Genomic DNA, 14,292 nt, shown 5'->3' on the forward strand with positions numbered 1-14,292 from the left:
GGTGGAGGAAGAAGCCACGAAAACTTCAGAAAGAACCACTGACCCATGTGAAGCTTTTGACATGCTTTTTCACATACCCCATTGGCCAAGCCCGAGACTCAATCCCACATGGACAGAGATGATATGGCAGTGATTGGTAAAGGCAATTGCTTTAGACCAGTCGGGTCTGTTAGACATTCTACCAATTGTATTGGGTTTGCCTTATGGACTTCTCATAGGAGAAATACAGTAATCCTTTTCAGGCTTACAAGTAAAGGTCATTAAGGGTCATTAAAATTGAAAAGAAAATAAACTTATCTCTGAGAATGATATAATGTTTAAATTTTACATTTCAATTTAAGCATATTGATTGTTTTTCCAGTCCAATTAGCAAATTCATTTTTTAATTTAAATTGTTTGGAGAACTTTTAGTTAAATCCTTAAATTGCTGATAAACTTGATATTTTACTCTTAAATACATGTCACTTTTCCATTTTTGGGCATGAAAATAATCATAGTACGACTACTTTGATTTTCAGGACTCAAGCACACTATAGTGTACTCCACCACTTGTCCGCATCCAGTCTTGCACTAAAGTTTTTAGTTTGAAATAATCAGAGCAGGTAGAACATTCATGTACTATTGTATCTTGAGAGACCAGTCATTTTATTGTAGAAGATTCAGGTCTACTTTTTGCTGTGAAACTGTTTTTACTACCACTGTATGCCATCCACTTCCATCTGTCCATTATTAGGTTCTATATTAAATTATCTAAAACATTCTTTTTAATAAGAAAGCAATGTTGGCTCAGAATAAAACAAGTAACAAAGAGAGTTTTGAGCCTTACAGTAAATATTTAATTGATATCAGTTGGTTAACCCTTTTGTTTTTTTTAAAGCTGTAAATTGTAGTTATTTATCAAATAAAGTACATTTTATGTGAGTTATTTCAAAATTTTAGAACTGTGGAAATTGATTTCAGAATTGTCTCCCTTTTTTAGTTTATCATACGACCATTGCCTCTTTTGTGCCCATCAACAATAGCCATTCTAAATTTATTATTAAACACAAATAGACCCATTTTAACCAATTTCTTATCAAACAGAAATAGACCCATTTTAACCAATTTCTTATCAAACAGAAATAGACCCATTTTGACCAATTTCTTATCAAACACAAATAGACACATTTTGACCATTATATTATCAAATACAAATAGACACATTTTGACCATTATATTATCAAATACAAATAGACACATTTTGACCAATTTAATCACAGATCATTCTTGCATAAAGGGCTTTTAAATTTATGTAAATGATCTGCTAAAAATGGTGTTTAAAAAGTCTTCTTATGCACTACTCATGTCTTGTTCATGGAAACCGAAACTTTTAAAGTCGTTCACCAGAAGTCTTTTTCAGCAAGACTTGAGATGTCTAATACAGTGGCTGGTTACAAGATGTGTTTGTGTATATTGTTTGACTGGTACTCAAAACATGGGACTAAATTAACCACTTACTACAATATTCAAACACAGACTGCCATGTACACATGGTTCTGCTGCAACGGACATAACCACTAATAAATACCTTTTTGCATATTTAAAAAACAACAGGAACAAATTGGCTCTGGGTCAGATATTTTGAGGAGACATGAAAACATTTTTGTCCTACAAGTTTAATGTTCCCTGATTTAGCTGATAAGTATGGCACCCTGATGTACATCCAATATAAAGGTTGACTCAGTTTATGCTCATGCAAGAAGCAAAAAACATTTGACATGCATAAGACAACAGTTAATAAAATCAAGGTTATCAGAATTCTTCATACATGTGTGCTTTTGTAGCTACAGATTTTGTCATGAATTTGATATTTGTAACAAAAAGACAGTTCAACACAAAACTGTTAATATGTATGTTGAATCTGGTTAACTTGGAAGGGTAACAGTTCCTGGACCTGCCACTCATAAACATTATTATCATTCCTTGCTGATTTGTAATCAACTATGGATGAAGATACAAAAGTAGACAAACCTTTGAAAAATTGTTTTCACATGTAATCAACATCATTGGAAGTAATTTAAACAGAAATCATTCTCTACATATTTATTGGCCAGCTGTTCTGGCATTTGACTGTTAAGCAAATGTCAAGTAGACAATCCTTTTTTTTATTGATTTAGTCAAGATGCCATCAGATTCAAAACAAAGGGAAGCAGAGAAGAAGAAAGCTGCAAATATTGCAAGACAAAGACAGAAGAAAAAGCCTCAGAAGAAAACAGATGACGAGAAAACCATCAGTACAGTTGAGGAGTACAAAGCTGTTGGAGACAATGGCGATGGGGCACTGCAAGTGAATGAAACAGCAAGCAGGGCTGAAGGTAAATAAGCAAGTTTCAAAGTTCTTTTATGCGACAGTTGTAATAGCATAAGAGGTTATATTGATTTAATGGTGTCCATCTACAAATCTGTCTTGAATCCATTTAAACATGATAGCACAAAAAGTTCACTATGCACTCATTAGCTCTGCAACCCAGGCAGGAATGCAGTGACTTCATGAAGTTTAAATGAAATTATTAATGAAAATATAAACAATATATTGCTTACATTGATGATAATCTGACAGTGTTACACCTCTTTTTCATGGTTCTATCTTAAATGGTATCGTAATCGGTGTTTTTGTCCAGGCTGTAGCCCTGAAGCCATTTAGCATATTAAGAATGTATGTATATGTTATATATAGAGAATGTGTTGCATTCCAATTTCTGTGTCATTTCTCAGGGTCAAGGTCAAGCCCAGAACACTATTTATTTTAAATTATGATGTGACTATTGATTTATTTATTCTTTACAACCGTCGTAAATTAGGCATGTCATGTTAACACCTTGTCATTCCATCTTTATGTTAAACTTTCCTTGGCTGTCCAATAACATTTGTGACAGCTGGATAGATTTCATGAAACTGCCCATGTGTATATCATGACTTGATGGTGTGTTATGCTATATACAGGGCCCCTGCCACTTGGGCAAGTTTGCAGGAAGGCAGGTGAAACTGTAATTATGTGATTTTTTGCATTTTCTGGATGATAATGTAGATGCAGACAAAGAACTTGTAAATTTTGAGTATGAGAAATGGCAGCTACGGTTGGTCACGAGGCTTCACTGACTTGACGATGAACAAGTTCTCTCAAGATTTTAACCCTTTCATCACTAGGTAACTTTGGGAGCATGGAGTCCTCAACACTAAGTAACTTTGGAGTTGTAAAGCAAAATGACTTGTGGATTTTGAAATAACATAACTTTGCCAATTTTAAAGATATCTGGCTGGATTAGGTGTCAAAATCAAGGTTAGAAATAAAATGTTATGACTAATTGACTAAAATGTGCATATCTATTACAACTGTTAAAATACAGGTGCAAACAGGTAACAAAACAGGTAAAATACAAGTAATTATCTATTTACTTCTTAGAAAACTTATAAAGTTCCCAAAACTTGTTCAATTGACCCCAGAAGTACTCATGAATAATTCCAGTAGCAACACAAGTCTTTATTTCAGGCATTTGACAGGTAGAAATTAAAATTCCATAAAATGCCTTGATTTCATCCAAGGTGAGATCTGTCCACACAGCTGTATTGCCTCTGGCATGTTTGATCGTCGCATTCATATTTGTCAGACGGAACAATGTTTCCAAAAACTTCATCCAGATAGAATATTTGAAAATATTCCAAAGCTTTCCTGGAGTCATCTAAGACTCTGATGGGTCCAACTCTCTCAGAAAACTGAAACAAATCTTTCTGGTGTTTGACCAAACAAAACCACTTGGAGCGTACACTTCTGCCGGTTCAAAACCTTCAAAGTCCTCTTCATCGTCATCACTGTCACCCACAAGCACATTCCATTGCCTCTCCAGCTGCCTTGTCTCATTTTCATCCAACTTTACTAGGTCGAAATCTTCTGATAATTCTAAATCTGACACTTCACTCTCATCTGATCTTTCTTCAAACTCCGCCATTTTGGATACAAATTTTACCATTCGGAAGAGTCGTTAAAAGTGCCTACTTTGTTTGATATTTCTATTTGTATACAAGCTAAACTCACGAGATAATCCAAATATAATATCTACATTACAAGTAGGAATTTATTAGAGGCACCCCAAAATTAGTATAGACTGGTTCTATAACATTAGAGAAGAACACTGCCCCAGACCAGTAAAGCTGTCTGTAGTGTTTGGGGACTTACTTACCCTGGACTGGTAAACTGGTCCATAGTGTTGAAAGGGTTAAAGTACATAAAAAAATTCTTACCTGTAAAATAATTACACAGCTATAACGATCGAACTTTCCTCTTAAATTTTTCCATACATAATAGATGTGTACCAAAAATGTAAAATGGTTAAAATTACTGTTAAACGTAACATACACTACACTTCATAACAGTTAACAGGTAGGCCTATTTGTGTGGAGTTGAATAGGTAACAGGTGTTTTATTTATAGCACACTGCACTGTGTAACTTTGCTTCATGTGTATCAGATGGCTAAAAAGCCATATACTCTATGAGGTAAAGGATTAACACAGATTTTGACTATACATTCCATAAGACATTTCAGAATGCATGGATATCATCATAGTGATATAATTTAGATGTAAAATTTTTTGTCATTTTCAAACAGAATTCTTGAATAATACTATCTTAGTAGCAAACCTTTAATACATTTCAGCTATCAGAAGTAAAGACCCCAATGACTTGTTAAATTTTTTTTGGACAGTTAAGACCAGAATTGAAGAATGGAAATGAACTAAAATTGAGGAATGGAAATGAACATCAATCACCTTCTTGCCAATAGCAAGTTATTGAAGTTGAAGTTCCATGGCTCACCTTCAGCAGATGGGAATTGTTTTTTCCATGCAGTAGCAGAACAGCTGTCTGAACCCAAGATTGTATATACAAAATTTAAACAGCCAAAAAGTGTTGTCGCAGAAAGAATTGCCAGATGGTATATTTGTTGCCAATAAGTTAAAATCACAATTTGGAGACACCCAGTACCATCCCTGGATTGAATGGAAAGGTTGTGGCAGATGCTTTGCTTCTGGTTATGCTGTAACCAGCTTTCTCTTTTTCTTTGTGGTCTCATTTCTTCTAACAACTGTTTGTGTAGAAGAGCTGGACAGGAGCGCTAATGCTCTCTCATATAGAGTTGACTGCTCCGGTGGCCTATTGGTTAGAGTGTCCACCTCAGATGCGGGAGGACATTGGTTCGATCCCAGCCAAGTCATACCAAAGACTTACAAAAATGGTACTAACAGCTCCCTCGCTTGGCGCTCAGCATTAAGAGGTTAGTGTTAGGACTGGTCAGCCTGGTGTCAGGATAATCTGACTGGGTGGGACATCACGATACATGTCTGCGGCATGATGCCCCAGTGCTAGACATCACTATAAACTGCCACATTGCATTGCAGACATTGTAGTGATATGACTGAAAAATTGTTAAAGCTACGTTAAAAATCAAAATCACACATCATATACACTCATCAGGCTCTCAGCAGTTTAAACAGCCAAAAAGTCTTGTCACAGAAAGAATTGCCAGATGGTATATTTTGTTGCCAATAAGTTAAAATCACAATTTGGAGAAACCCAGTGCCATCCCTGGATTGAATGGAAAGGTTGTGGCAGATGCTTTGCTTCTGGTTATGCTGTAACCAGCTTTCTCTTTTTGTTCGTGATTTCATTTCTTCTAACAACTGTATGTGTAGAAGAGCTGGACAGGAGTGCTGATGCTCTCTCATATAGACACATCAAGCTCTCAGTGGTTTTGGATCTATCCGATTGGTTTTCCACAGAGGGTTGCCTTCACTTCCAGTAGATTATAAACTTAAGGAAGATGATAACTGAATGGATGTGGCTCTGTTTCCTCCCATCAGCTTGCATGGTCTAGTCACTCTGATCTCTGACGGGCTATTTTACTGTTGTAACTGATCAGAGGGAATTGTTCTGGTTGAATCATTTGTTCTGAGTTTGCACTGTGTGTTGGAGGTGTTGTCTCAGCTGTGGTGCTAATTTGGATACAGAGTAGTGGTATTTGATGTGTTGGTGTATACCTAGTGCAGTGTTGTTGGTGGTGGTTATGTTGGTTAGGAGGAAGATCATGGTTATCTAGTGTTGAGGGACCAAAACTTTGGGACCAACAGGTCTTGAAGGAACAAAGGGGCTTTAGGGACCCTTAGGTAGACTGGGAGGTGCCTTTTCTGATAGACCCACATGTTATATGTCCCAATTTACTAAATTATCAGTCACTATTGGAGTGAAAATCATCTGTTACTATTTGAGCCAAAATCAACATTATGGTTTTTTGGGGGTGAAATTCCAACATTATCATTTTTTGATGAAAATTGTCGTTATCACTAGTTGAGTAAAAATCATCATTATCACTGTTTGATGAAAAATAATCATTATCACTTCTTATGTTAAGATGTATAGGCTCAAATAAACAGTAACAAAAGGAGTCAAAACAACAAGCTTTTAAAAATTTAAAAAATAATTTATTTCCCTGGAAAAACACTATAAAAATGAAGAAAAAAAAGAACTTACGGTTTTAAGAATCAAATCCTAAAATAATCCAAGAATAATCCACAAGTAAAATAATAATGATAATGAAATGTTCTAATGAATTCAAGTTCCGAGTCCTGAAGAAGAATCCAAGATGGAAGGAGATGACATATGCTGTATCCTATAGAGTGCTGTTGTTTACAGTTCCTTGTAGAAACACGAGAAATAACACTCCAGTGTTGGAAATCCGAATGAAAATTTTAAGAAATGTCTTTGTTCAAGAATTCAATATGAGCACTCAGATATTTCCAGAAAAACGAATTAATCTTTTAGAATCCAAATAATCTGAAGAAAAATTAACATGCAACTCAAAACCTGGCTACAACAGAAGAACATGATTTGACATCAAGTGTTTTAAGCCCGGACTGATCTCTCTCTCTCTCTCTCTCTCTCTCTAAGAATCACTATTAAAACTAACTAATGCTCAATTTCGGAAATGCCTGAATTGTAAAATAGAGGGTCACATCATCGTGTTTACATATAAAAAATCACATAGCCCCAGTATCACCTTGATACAAGCCAATCATTCTACTCCAAGAATAAAAAAATTAAAAAGTTTACTTCTCTCACTGATTTTTAAATCAAGGTCAAGAACTAGGTCAGCTTTAGGTGTTTACAACTGAAGAGTCAATGTCAGACTATTTTCAGAAAAAATATCGAGTTCCTAGTAAACAAAGCTACATTATTTTGACATGTAAGGAAATTAAAAATAAAAAGATTTTAAAACTTACAAACAATTAAACAAAATCAAATATAAATTAAATCAAATATACATAACACACTAGTTGATAAAAAGTCATCATTATCACAAGTTGATGAAAAATCATCATTGTCACTATTTGAGTGAATATCATCAATGATTAGTTGATTGAAATCATCAATCATATATGAGTGAAAACTTATATCATTATTTGAGTGATCAGTCATTTATTTTTGTGTTTAATTTCTGTTTAATTGCTAGTCGTTGATCATCTGTGGTGATAGGTCCATCAATCATATTGTTTAATTTCTGTTCATTCTTTCATTTTAAGTTACATGTAATATTTCTTTTCTGTTAGGAACAACAACATTTTTCCATACAGCGGTGTTAAACTCTGTGTGCATCATTGTATTTAATTTATTGTTGGAATTTATGCACAAGACTATCTTCTGTTACTATTAATAAACATCTTCATGTAATTACCCTTAGCGTCTTCACTATGATCAGACCCCAACCCAGATCATCCTGTTACAGTTGGCAATCTCAGTCTGACCCTCTTGTTTTTAGATTTAAAGCAAAATAAGTCCCAGACCAAATCAGATGAACATAAGACAGATGATGTTGGAACTATTGAGCCCATCAGTAGAAGTGTGGAGACAGACACTAGAGATTCGGCGAATGTGGTGCCACAGATTAATGAAGCAAGTGTGGTTGAAGGTAGGTAGGCAGTTTGTTGTCTAAGTTATTTATGCTCCAACTGTGAGATCAGCATGGCTGTATTGGTTTCATGCTGTTCATCAGTGCATACATTTTAGCACAATGTCGTCAAGATGCGAGTCATCAAATTGTGTGTACTTTTTCGTAGTCAAAAGTAGATAAGCAAACACTACTTGAAGTGGACCATTTAAATTTGGTATTCATATGCATATAACTTAGGGCTCAGGCCATTCAATCCATGTTATTAGAAATACATTTTGTTTTACACACTTTAGCTATACTTTTGGGTCATGGACCAGAAGAGCTTATGGGATGGTCTGGCATCCATCATCTGTCATCCGTCCATCCATTAGCACAAGATTGTTATTCTCTTAAACTGCATTGAGGAATGTCATGAATCTGGAAAAACACAGTCATCCCTTGGTCGAACAGGTCCTAAATAGAAATGGTGCCTCGTGGAGAAAGATGTCAGAATTTTAGGAAAAGTTAACCAGGTACCCATCGATCAGCAGTTAGTTGACATTCTTGTCGATAAATTGGTCAAATTCATGTGGATTAGTATGAGAATACAGACACAAAACTAGATGACAAATTATTTATACGCAACATTCACTGTAACTAGTCTACAACATATAATTAACTTTAACTGAAAGGTCATAAATTCAAGTCCACAAATTCTGAATACTGTATTACATCACTGTCGAATTCCACTTTAAAAATTTGTCAGGCGCTATTGATTTGTTCTCATGTTCTGCAGTTGAACAAAATCCCTCTCTAACAGGTTCGGGGCCCGAGTGGCCGAGTGGTCTAAAGCGCTCTCTGTTATGGATCACTGCCATCTCACCTCTGCATGGGTTTGAGTCTCAGATTCGACTGATGTGGGTATGTGAGAAAGCTTGCCAGTAGCTTCTTGTGGTTCGGTGGTTCTTTCCGGGGTTTTCCCGGGTTCTTCCTTCACCATTAATACTGGCCGCCATGTATAGCCTATTGTGTGCTGAAAAATGGCGTTAACACATTAACCCCTAGCAACAACTTAACGGGGCAAGAGGTAGTAGCGTCATGGTCATGCATGATACACTAAAGTGGGTGGTATTATAGAAAGGTAGATAGATGTAGCTCTACAATGATACCAAATAATCTGGAGTATCTAGTTGCACTACAAAATACAGATTAAAAAACCTCATTTTTTGGACCTGTCTTTTTTCTACCCATAATTCGCTTGTGGTCAGAATCTGACTTTGTGTCTGGATTTTAGACTTTTTGGTCTCAGATGTAAGGCAAACTGGTATGAACTGCAAACAGACAGATGAGCCTTTGTAAAAAGTAGGATAAGATGGGCATTTGGAATAAAGAGTGGTCTCCATACAAAAATAATTGCTCCGTTTAGCACAAAAAAATATAAAAATAATAATCCAACTTTTACCCATTTGCTCATGCGCGAGTCAAATAGCCAATGAAAAATGATTTTTCTAACACAACTAGGCAGTATGTTATTGAAAGATGACCGGGGGTTTGGTGTTTTCGAGTCTATTCAGAAATAGCTTTCAAAATGTGTTTCCTACTTGATTTTCAGGCTTAAATGACAAAAAGCTCCAGGGCTTAATATGTTAAACCGTACAACAACAACTCTAACAGGTTCTTGTCATATAACATCCATGAGTCACATCATTAAATAAAGCCTTTTTGCTTAATATTTCGGGCCGTGTTTTTTCTTCTACAGCTTAGACTGGTCTGCTACTTGAGCGTGTATCAAACTAATGAATCTGTGAAAAATGTTTTTAAATTCAAGAAACCCATCTCTTTTCTTGGAAATGTGTCATGTACAGTTAGTATGAATAGAAAATAAAGAAAATTTTCAACATACATAGCCAAATGGTCTCACACGTTGAAATATAAGATTAGTCGATGGAAGTCTATGAAGGATAAATGTCACACGACACAATCTTTAATCTGTTCTCATTATTCTGTATCTCACTTGCTCTTGATGTTGCCAGATATAATCTTTTGATTTGGACTGGGAAAACAGGTTTTGTTGTTGAGGGAGACCCACATCCAAGAACAAGAAATGTGTTTTATGGAAAAATCCTCTGATCAGATGGGATTAGTTTCATCATGGAGACAGAGAAAGAAGAAACAGTAGAAAGTGTAACATATACAATGGAGCTGACTAGTCCAACCTCTTAAAAATGACTTGAAATAAGTTGTTACTATAGAAAGAGGGGCTTCTCATGACAGTTAACTACAAACTCTTGATTATTTATGATCTAGTTTATATCATGATTTCCAATCGATGCTTGCCTTGATGGAGGAATGGACATGCATTCAATATAACGACAAAAGCTATTACTGGGACTTAACATGGACAGAAAAAATGTAACTATATACTTGTTCTTTTGACCTTTGACTGCAGTGCGTACTATCTACATAAACAGAAAATGTTTATAGAATTATTAACATTGTTCAGTTCAGAAAACAGTAACTGCTAAACTCCCAGTCGGTTATTTTACTCAACATTTGTTCGTAGTCCAAGTTTTCTCTGACCCTTCCCACTTCCTTTTTTGATATTTGGATGTTTATGTTGGGGTATAGGACTTCCATCCCATTTCATGATATTTGGACATTATTAAACATAAATAATCGAATTAGCAAAAGTGGGGTTCGAAGGGTCAGAGGAAACTTGGATTAATTTTCTTTCATTGTGCATTTCATATTCTGCAGATGCATTCTGCAGAGCATCATACTTCATCCAGTGAATGGGTTGATTTTGAATTTGTAAAATACACTTAAATTTCTCTTCTTGAAAGGAGGAAAATGATGGCCTGTTTTAATGTTTGTATGTAAGACAGTGTCACTGTTCAGTATCATAAGATAGATAATAATTTCAGTGTCTTTTAAAATTATCATCCGGAAGGAAAACACATTAGTAGACTTTAAATACCTAGTAATCTGAGGTTTTCTGTTGTCACTAATTCTATGACATCACCTACAGTTTCTCGTAAAAACCACAAACTGTAATAGCTTTATTTTAGTAATAATAATAATAACCTGCTATGTGCATAGGTTGTTATTTGCAGTTCTCATTTTCCCGTTTACAATGTGTATGTACCTCACAGCCATTCCCAATACAGTTATTACAACTGAATGGAAAAATTTATATATTATGATAACTTAGAAGACAATTGGAATATCATTTTATCAGTTTAGATGGAAAATGCTTCAGCTGGAGTTTGTTTTTTTAAAGTTAAAATCAAAGTATAATTGAGAATTCATCTAGTCTTGTCAGTAAAGTTAATGTGTGTGGTTATTAGTTATATTATTAAGTTCAGAGATATGTAAATTTGTTTTGTGCTTCTCATATCATGAACAGCTGTTTCATAGAATGTATTTTTTAAAAAGGTGTTGTTTATGTCATCTCGTTTGTGTGTCCCTCCATTAGTAATGCAGTGTATATCTTACATCTTTAAAGATGCAGACCTGACACTTTCTGAAATGATTTGTTGTAGTCTTTAGATACAAATAGAAGTTTTAAAATTTTAATTATAACTCTTGGGACTTCACCTCTTTCTGGGGATGATTACTTCTTCCAAAAATGTTTAAAATTTAAAGTCTTGTAATTAGAAATTTAAAAGTTGTTTTGTGTCATCTTCATGGATATTGCTATGACATATGCATTTAACTTTTGGGTTAAAAACTCTGTGGTCTTGTCCCAGGGATGGTCCTTGTGGGTAAAATTCCCTGGGTCACAACTTGAACACTGATGAGATTCCCACCCAGTAATCATATACAGATTTGAAGGACATGAGATCGAATCAGACATGCTGGTATACCCAGAAGAACTAGTTTTGAAGCAGTTGAGATCCCAACCTTTTGACCATACATTGTTTGAAGGACATGAAAAGAAATTATACACATCCTAGAACAGGGGTCTCAAACATGCGGCCTGCCAAGCCATATCCTGCAGCATGCACAATGATTGGCGTCACAGGGTGTCATGAGAGATAACAAAAGTGGTGTGGCCCTTGAGCCATCAAAAATGCCCTCATGTGGTTCTCAGGGTGGTTTGAGCTCGAGACTCCTGCTGTAGAAGGTGACTTGTTAAATGGGCACAAGGGAATGCACTTGAACAGCCAACACATACCCTGGGTCATGCCCTGGAGTAGGGGACTTGCTCTTGGCTCTTAACCTGGAAACTGTCAAGATTCTCACCATAAAACCATATATGCACTGACTGGATATGAGAGGAGTAATACAACATTTACAATATTAAAAAATTTGTCCCTGGATAAGGCTATATCCCAAGCCATATAAATTGGAAGCATTGTGCTATTATCATATGCTATGTCATTGACCTAATTCCATGTATTTTCCTCTGTTTCATTTGGGTTACACTGAAATTGATGGTGATTCAAGCAAGTATCCAGTCTGTAAAGTGTACAGGAGACACTGTCCGTAAGCTTGTAGAAAATGTCGATTCGTAGTACATGGATACTTGTGTAATTTTGTACAAAATCTTCCTAAATTTTTCTGCTTGATAGGTTTACTGAAACTAACCTATTGGCTGGATAATGTTTTATAAATATATACATTGGAGCTTGAGAGTATGTTCTTGAAGGTTATGAGAGTGCTTTGTTAAATGTTATGGTCACAGAGTAAGGTTAATTTAGTGTGCTGTTTGTAACTGAATTTGATAGAAATAGTGGTATGAAAAGTGGTAAAATTTTACATGTATGTAAGACAAGGGTGTAAAATTTGACACTTTCCTTGTTCTCATTTGATGGTCGGAGGTGGACATTATCATATTTGTTTGGAGCTGTAACTTGAAAACTTTTAAATAAAGTAATAGACATAAAGCTTTATATAGCTGTACACCGTGACTGGATTGTGTAACTTTTTCATGGATTTATCTGTGATGCCAGGTCTAAGTTGTCAGGTCAATATCATATGTTGTGGGTTCAATCTGTCACTCTGAAGCATGTGTTTAAGATCATGGAATGAAATGTTTTCCCCTATCGCTTGAGGGTGTATCATGTACCTGTCATGTGAATCAAACACATATGGATCTCGAGACTTTATATCGATATTCTGCTGCTAGTAACCTACCAACTATGCACTAAACAGCTCTGCGACCCAGGCAGGAATGCAGTGACTTCATGAAGTTTAAATGAAAATATTAATGAAAATATAAACAATATGTTGCTAAACATACTAAAAATTTATACTGTTATATCAGTTAGCAAGTGTTAATTTACTTTGTCCATCTACGTATGTGGCTCCATCTGTCTAAATTGTTGATGCTAAAACTCCTATACAGCTTCCCTTATTAACATTAACTCGTACTTTGTGCAAATTTGGGATGAGTATATCTGCGTACCATATAAAAATACTACTAGAGGGCCTCATCCTTTTATTCTACAAGAGAGAGAGATGTGATAATGTAAACTTTCAGCCAGTAACACTTTGTGATGACCCCCATTATTTGCATTACACAGCAAATTACTTCCTTCATCCTGTAGAAACTGCTTTACTTCAAGGAGAGTACATTGCTATGCATCAAAACTATTTCCTGGCATTGTCGAGAGCAGTATATGTGTATGTGATTTGGACTTTTAACATAGCTTTAACAATTTTGTAGTCATATTGCTACAGTGTCTGCAGTGTGGTAGTTTATATTAATGTCTAGCACTGGGGCATCATGCCGCAGACATGTAGCATAATGTCCCATCCAGTCACATTATCCAGACACAAGGCCGACCACTCCTTACACTAACCTCTTAATGCTGAGTGCCAAGCGAGGTAGCTGCTAGTACTTTTTTTTATAAGTCTTTGTGTGACTCAGCCAGGGTTTGAACCCACAGCCTCCTGCATCCGAGGAGGACATTCTAACTACTTTGGGCACCAGAGCGGTCTTGAGAGCAGAACATAGTCTTTTATTATCACGATGTCCCATCTAGTCACATTATCCTGACACTAGGCCGACCAGTCCTAACACTAACCTCCTAATGCTGAGTGCCAAGCGAGGTAGCTGCTAGTACCTTTGTTTGTTTATAAGTCTTTGGTGTGACGCGGCCAAGGCTTGAACCCATGAACTCTGGCATCCAAGATGGGAACTAAAAAAAACACCACTTTGGGCACCTGAGCGGTCTCAAGGGCAGAACACAATCTTTTATTATCACTTAAATTAATTTGAAATCATCAACATCCACTCTCATGCCAATTATGCTTTAGAGTACTATTTTGATTTGTTACAGGATTATTTCATATTCAAGCTCTATTTTTGGGTGAGGAAAGCCCTATTTA

At 35.7% G+C, this 14,292-nt stretch overlaps 1 protein-coding gene across 7 annotated transcripts in view; it reads left to right on the forward strand.

Moving 5' to 3' along the window:
* LOC149791338 (uncharacterized) overlaps positions 1-14,292 on the forward strand; it is a 234,754-nt gene that overhangs the window by 83,152 nt on the left and 137,310 nt on the right. For 4 of the 7 annotated variants that reach the window (XM_089969879.1, XM_089969877.1, XM_089969884.1 and 1 more), the window contains 3 exons: positions 519-602; positions 2,157-2,354; positions 7,846-7,995. In XM_089969879.1, the coding sequence (XP_089826005.1) occupies positions 2,162-2,354; positions 7,846-7,995 (343 nt within the window). In that variant the 5' untranslated portion in view covers positions 519-602; positions 2,157-2,161. The remainder of the gene's footprint in view (positions 1-518; positions 603-2,156; positions 2,355-7,845; positions 7,996-14,292) is intronic. The other 3 variants (XM_089969883.1, XM_089969880.1, XM_089969881.1) reach the window with 1 other exon arrangement.

Source organism: Sinohyriopsis cumingii, chromosome 9 (genome assembly GCF_028554795.1).
Source record: "Sinohyriopsis cumingii isolate HCF-2022 chromosome 9, ASM2855479v2, whole genome shotgun sequence".
Classification (NCBI taxonomy): Eukaryota; Metazoa; Mollusca; class Bivalvia; order Unionida; family Unionidae; genus Sinohyriopsis; species Sinohyriopsis cumingii.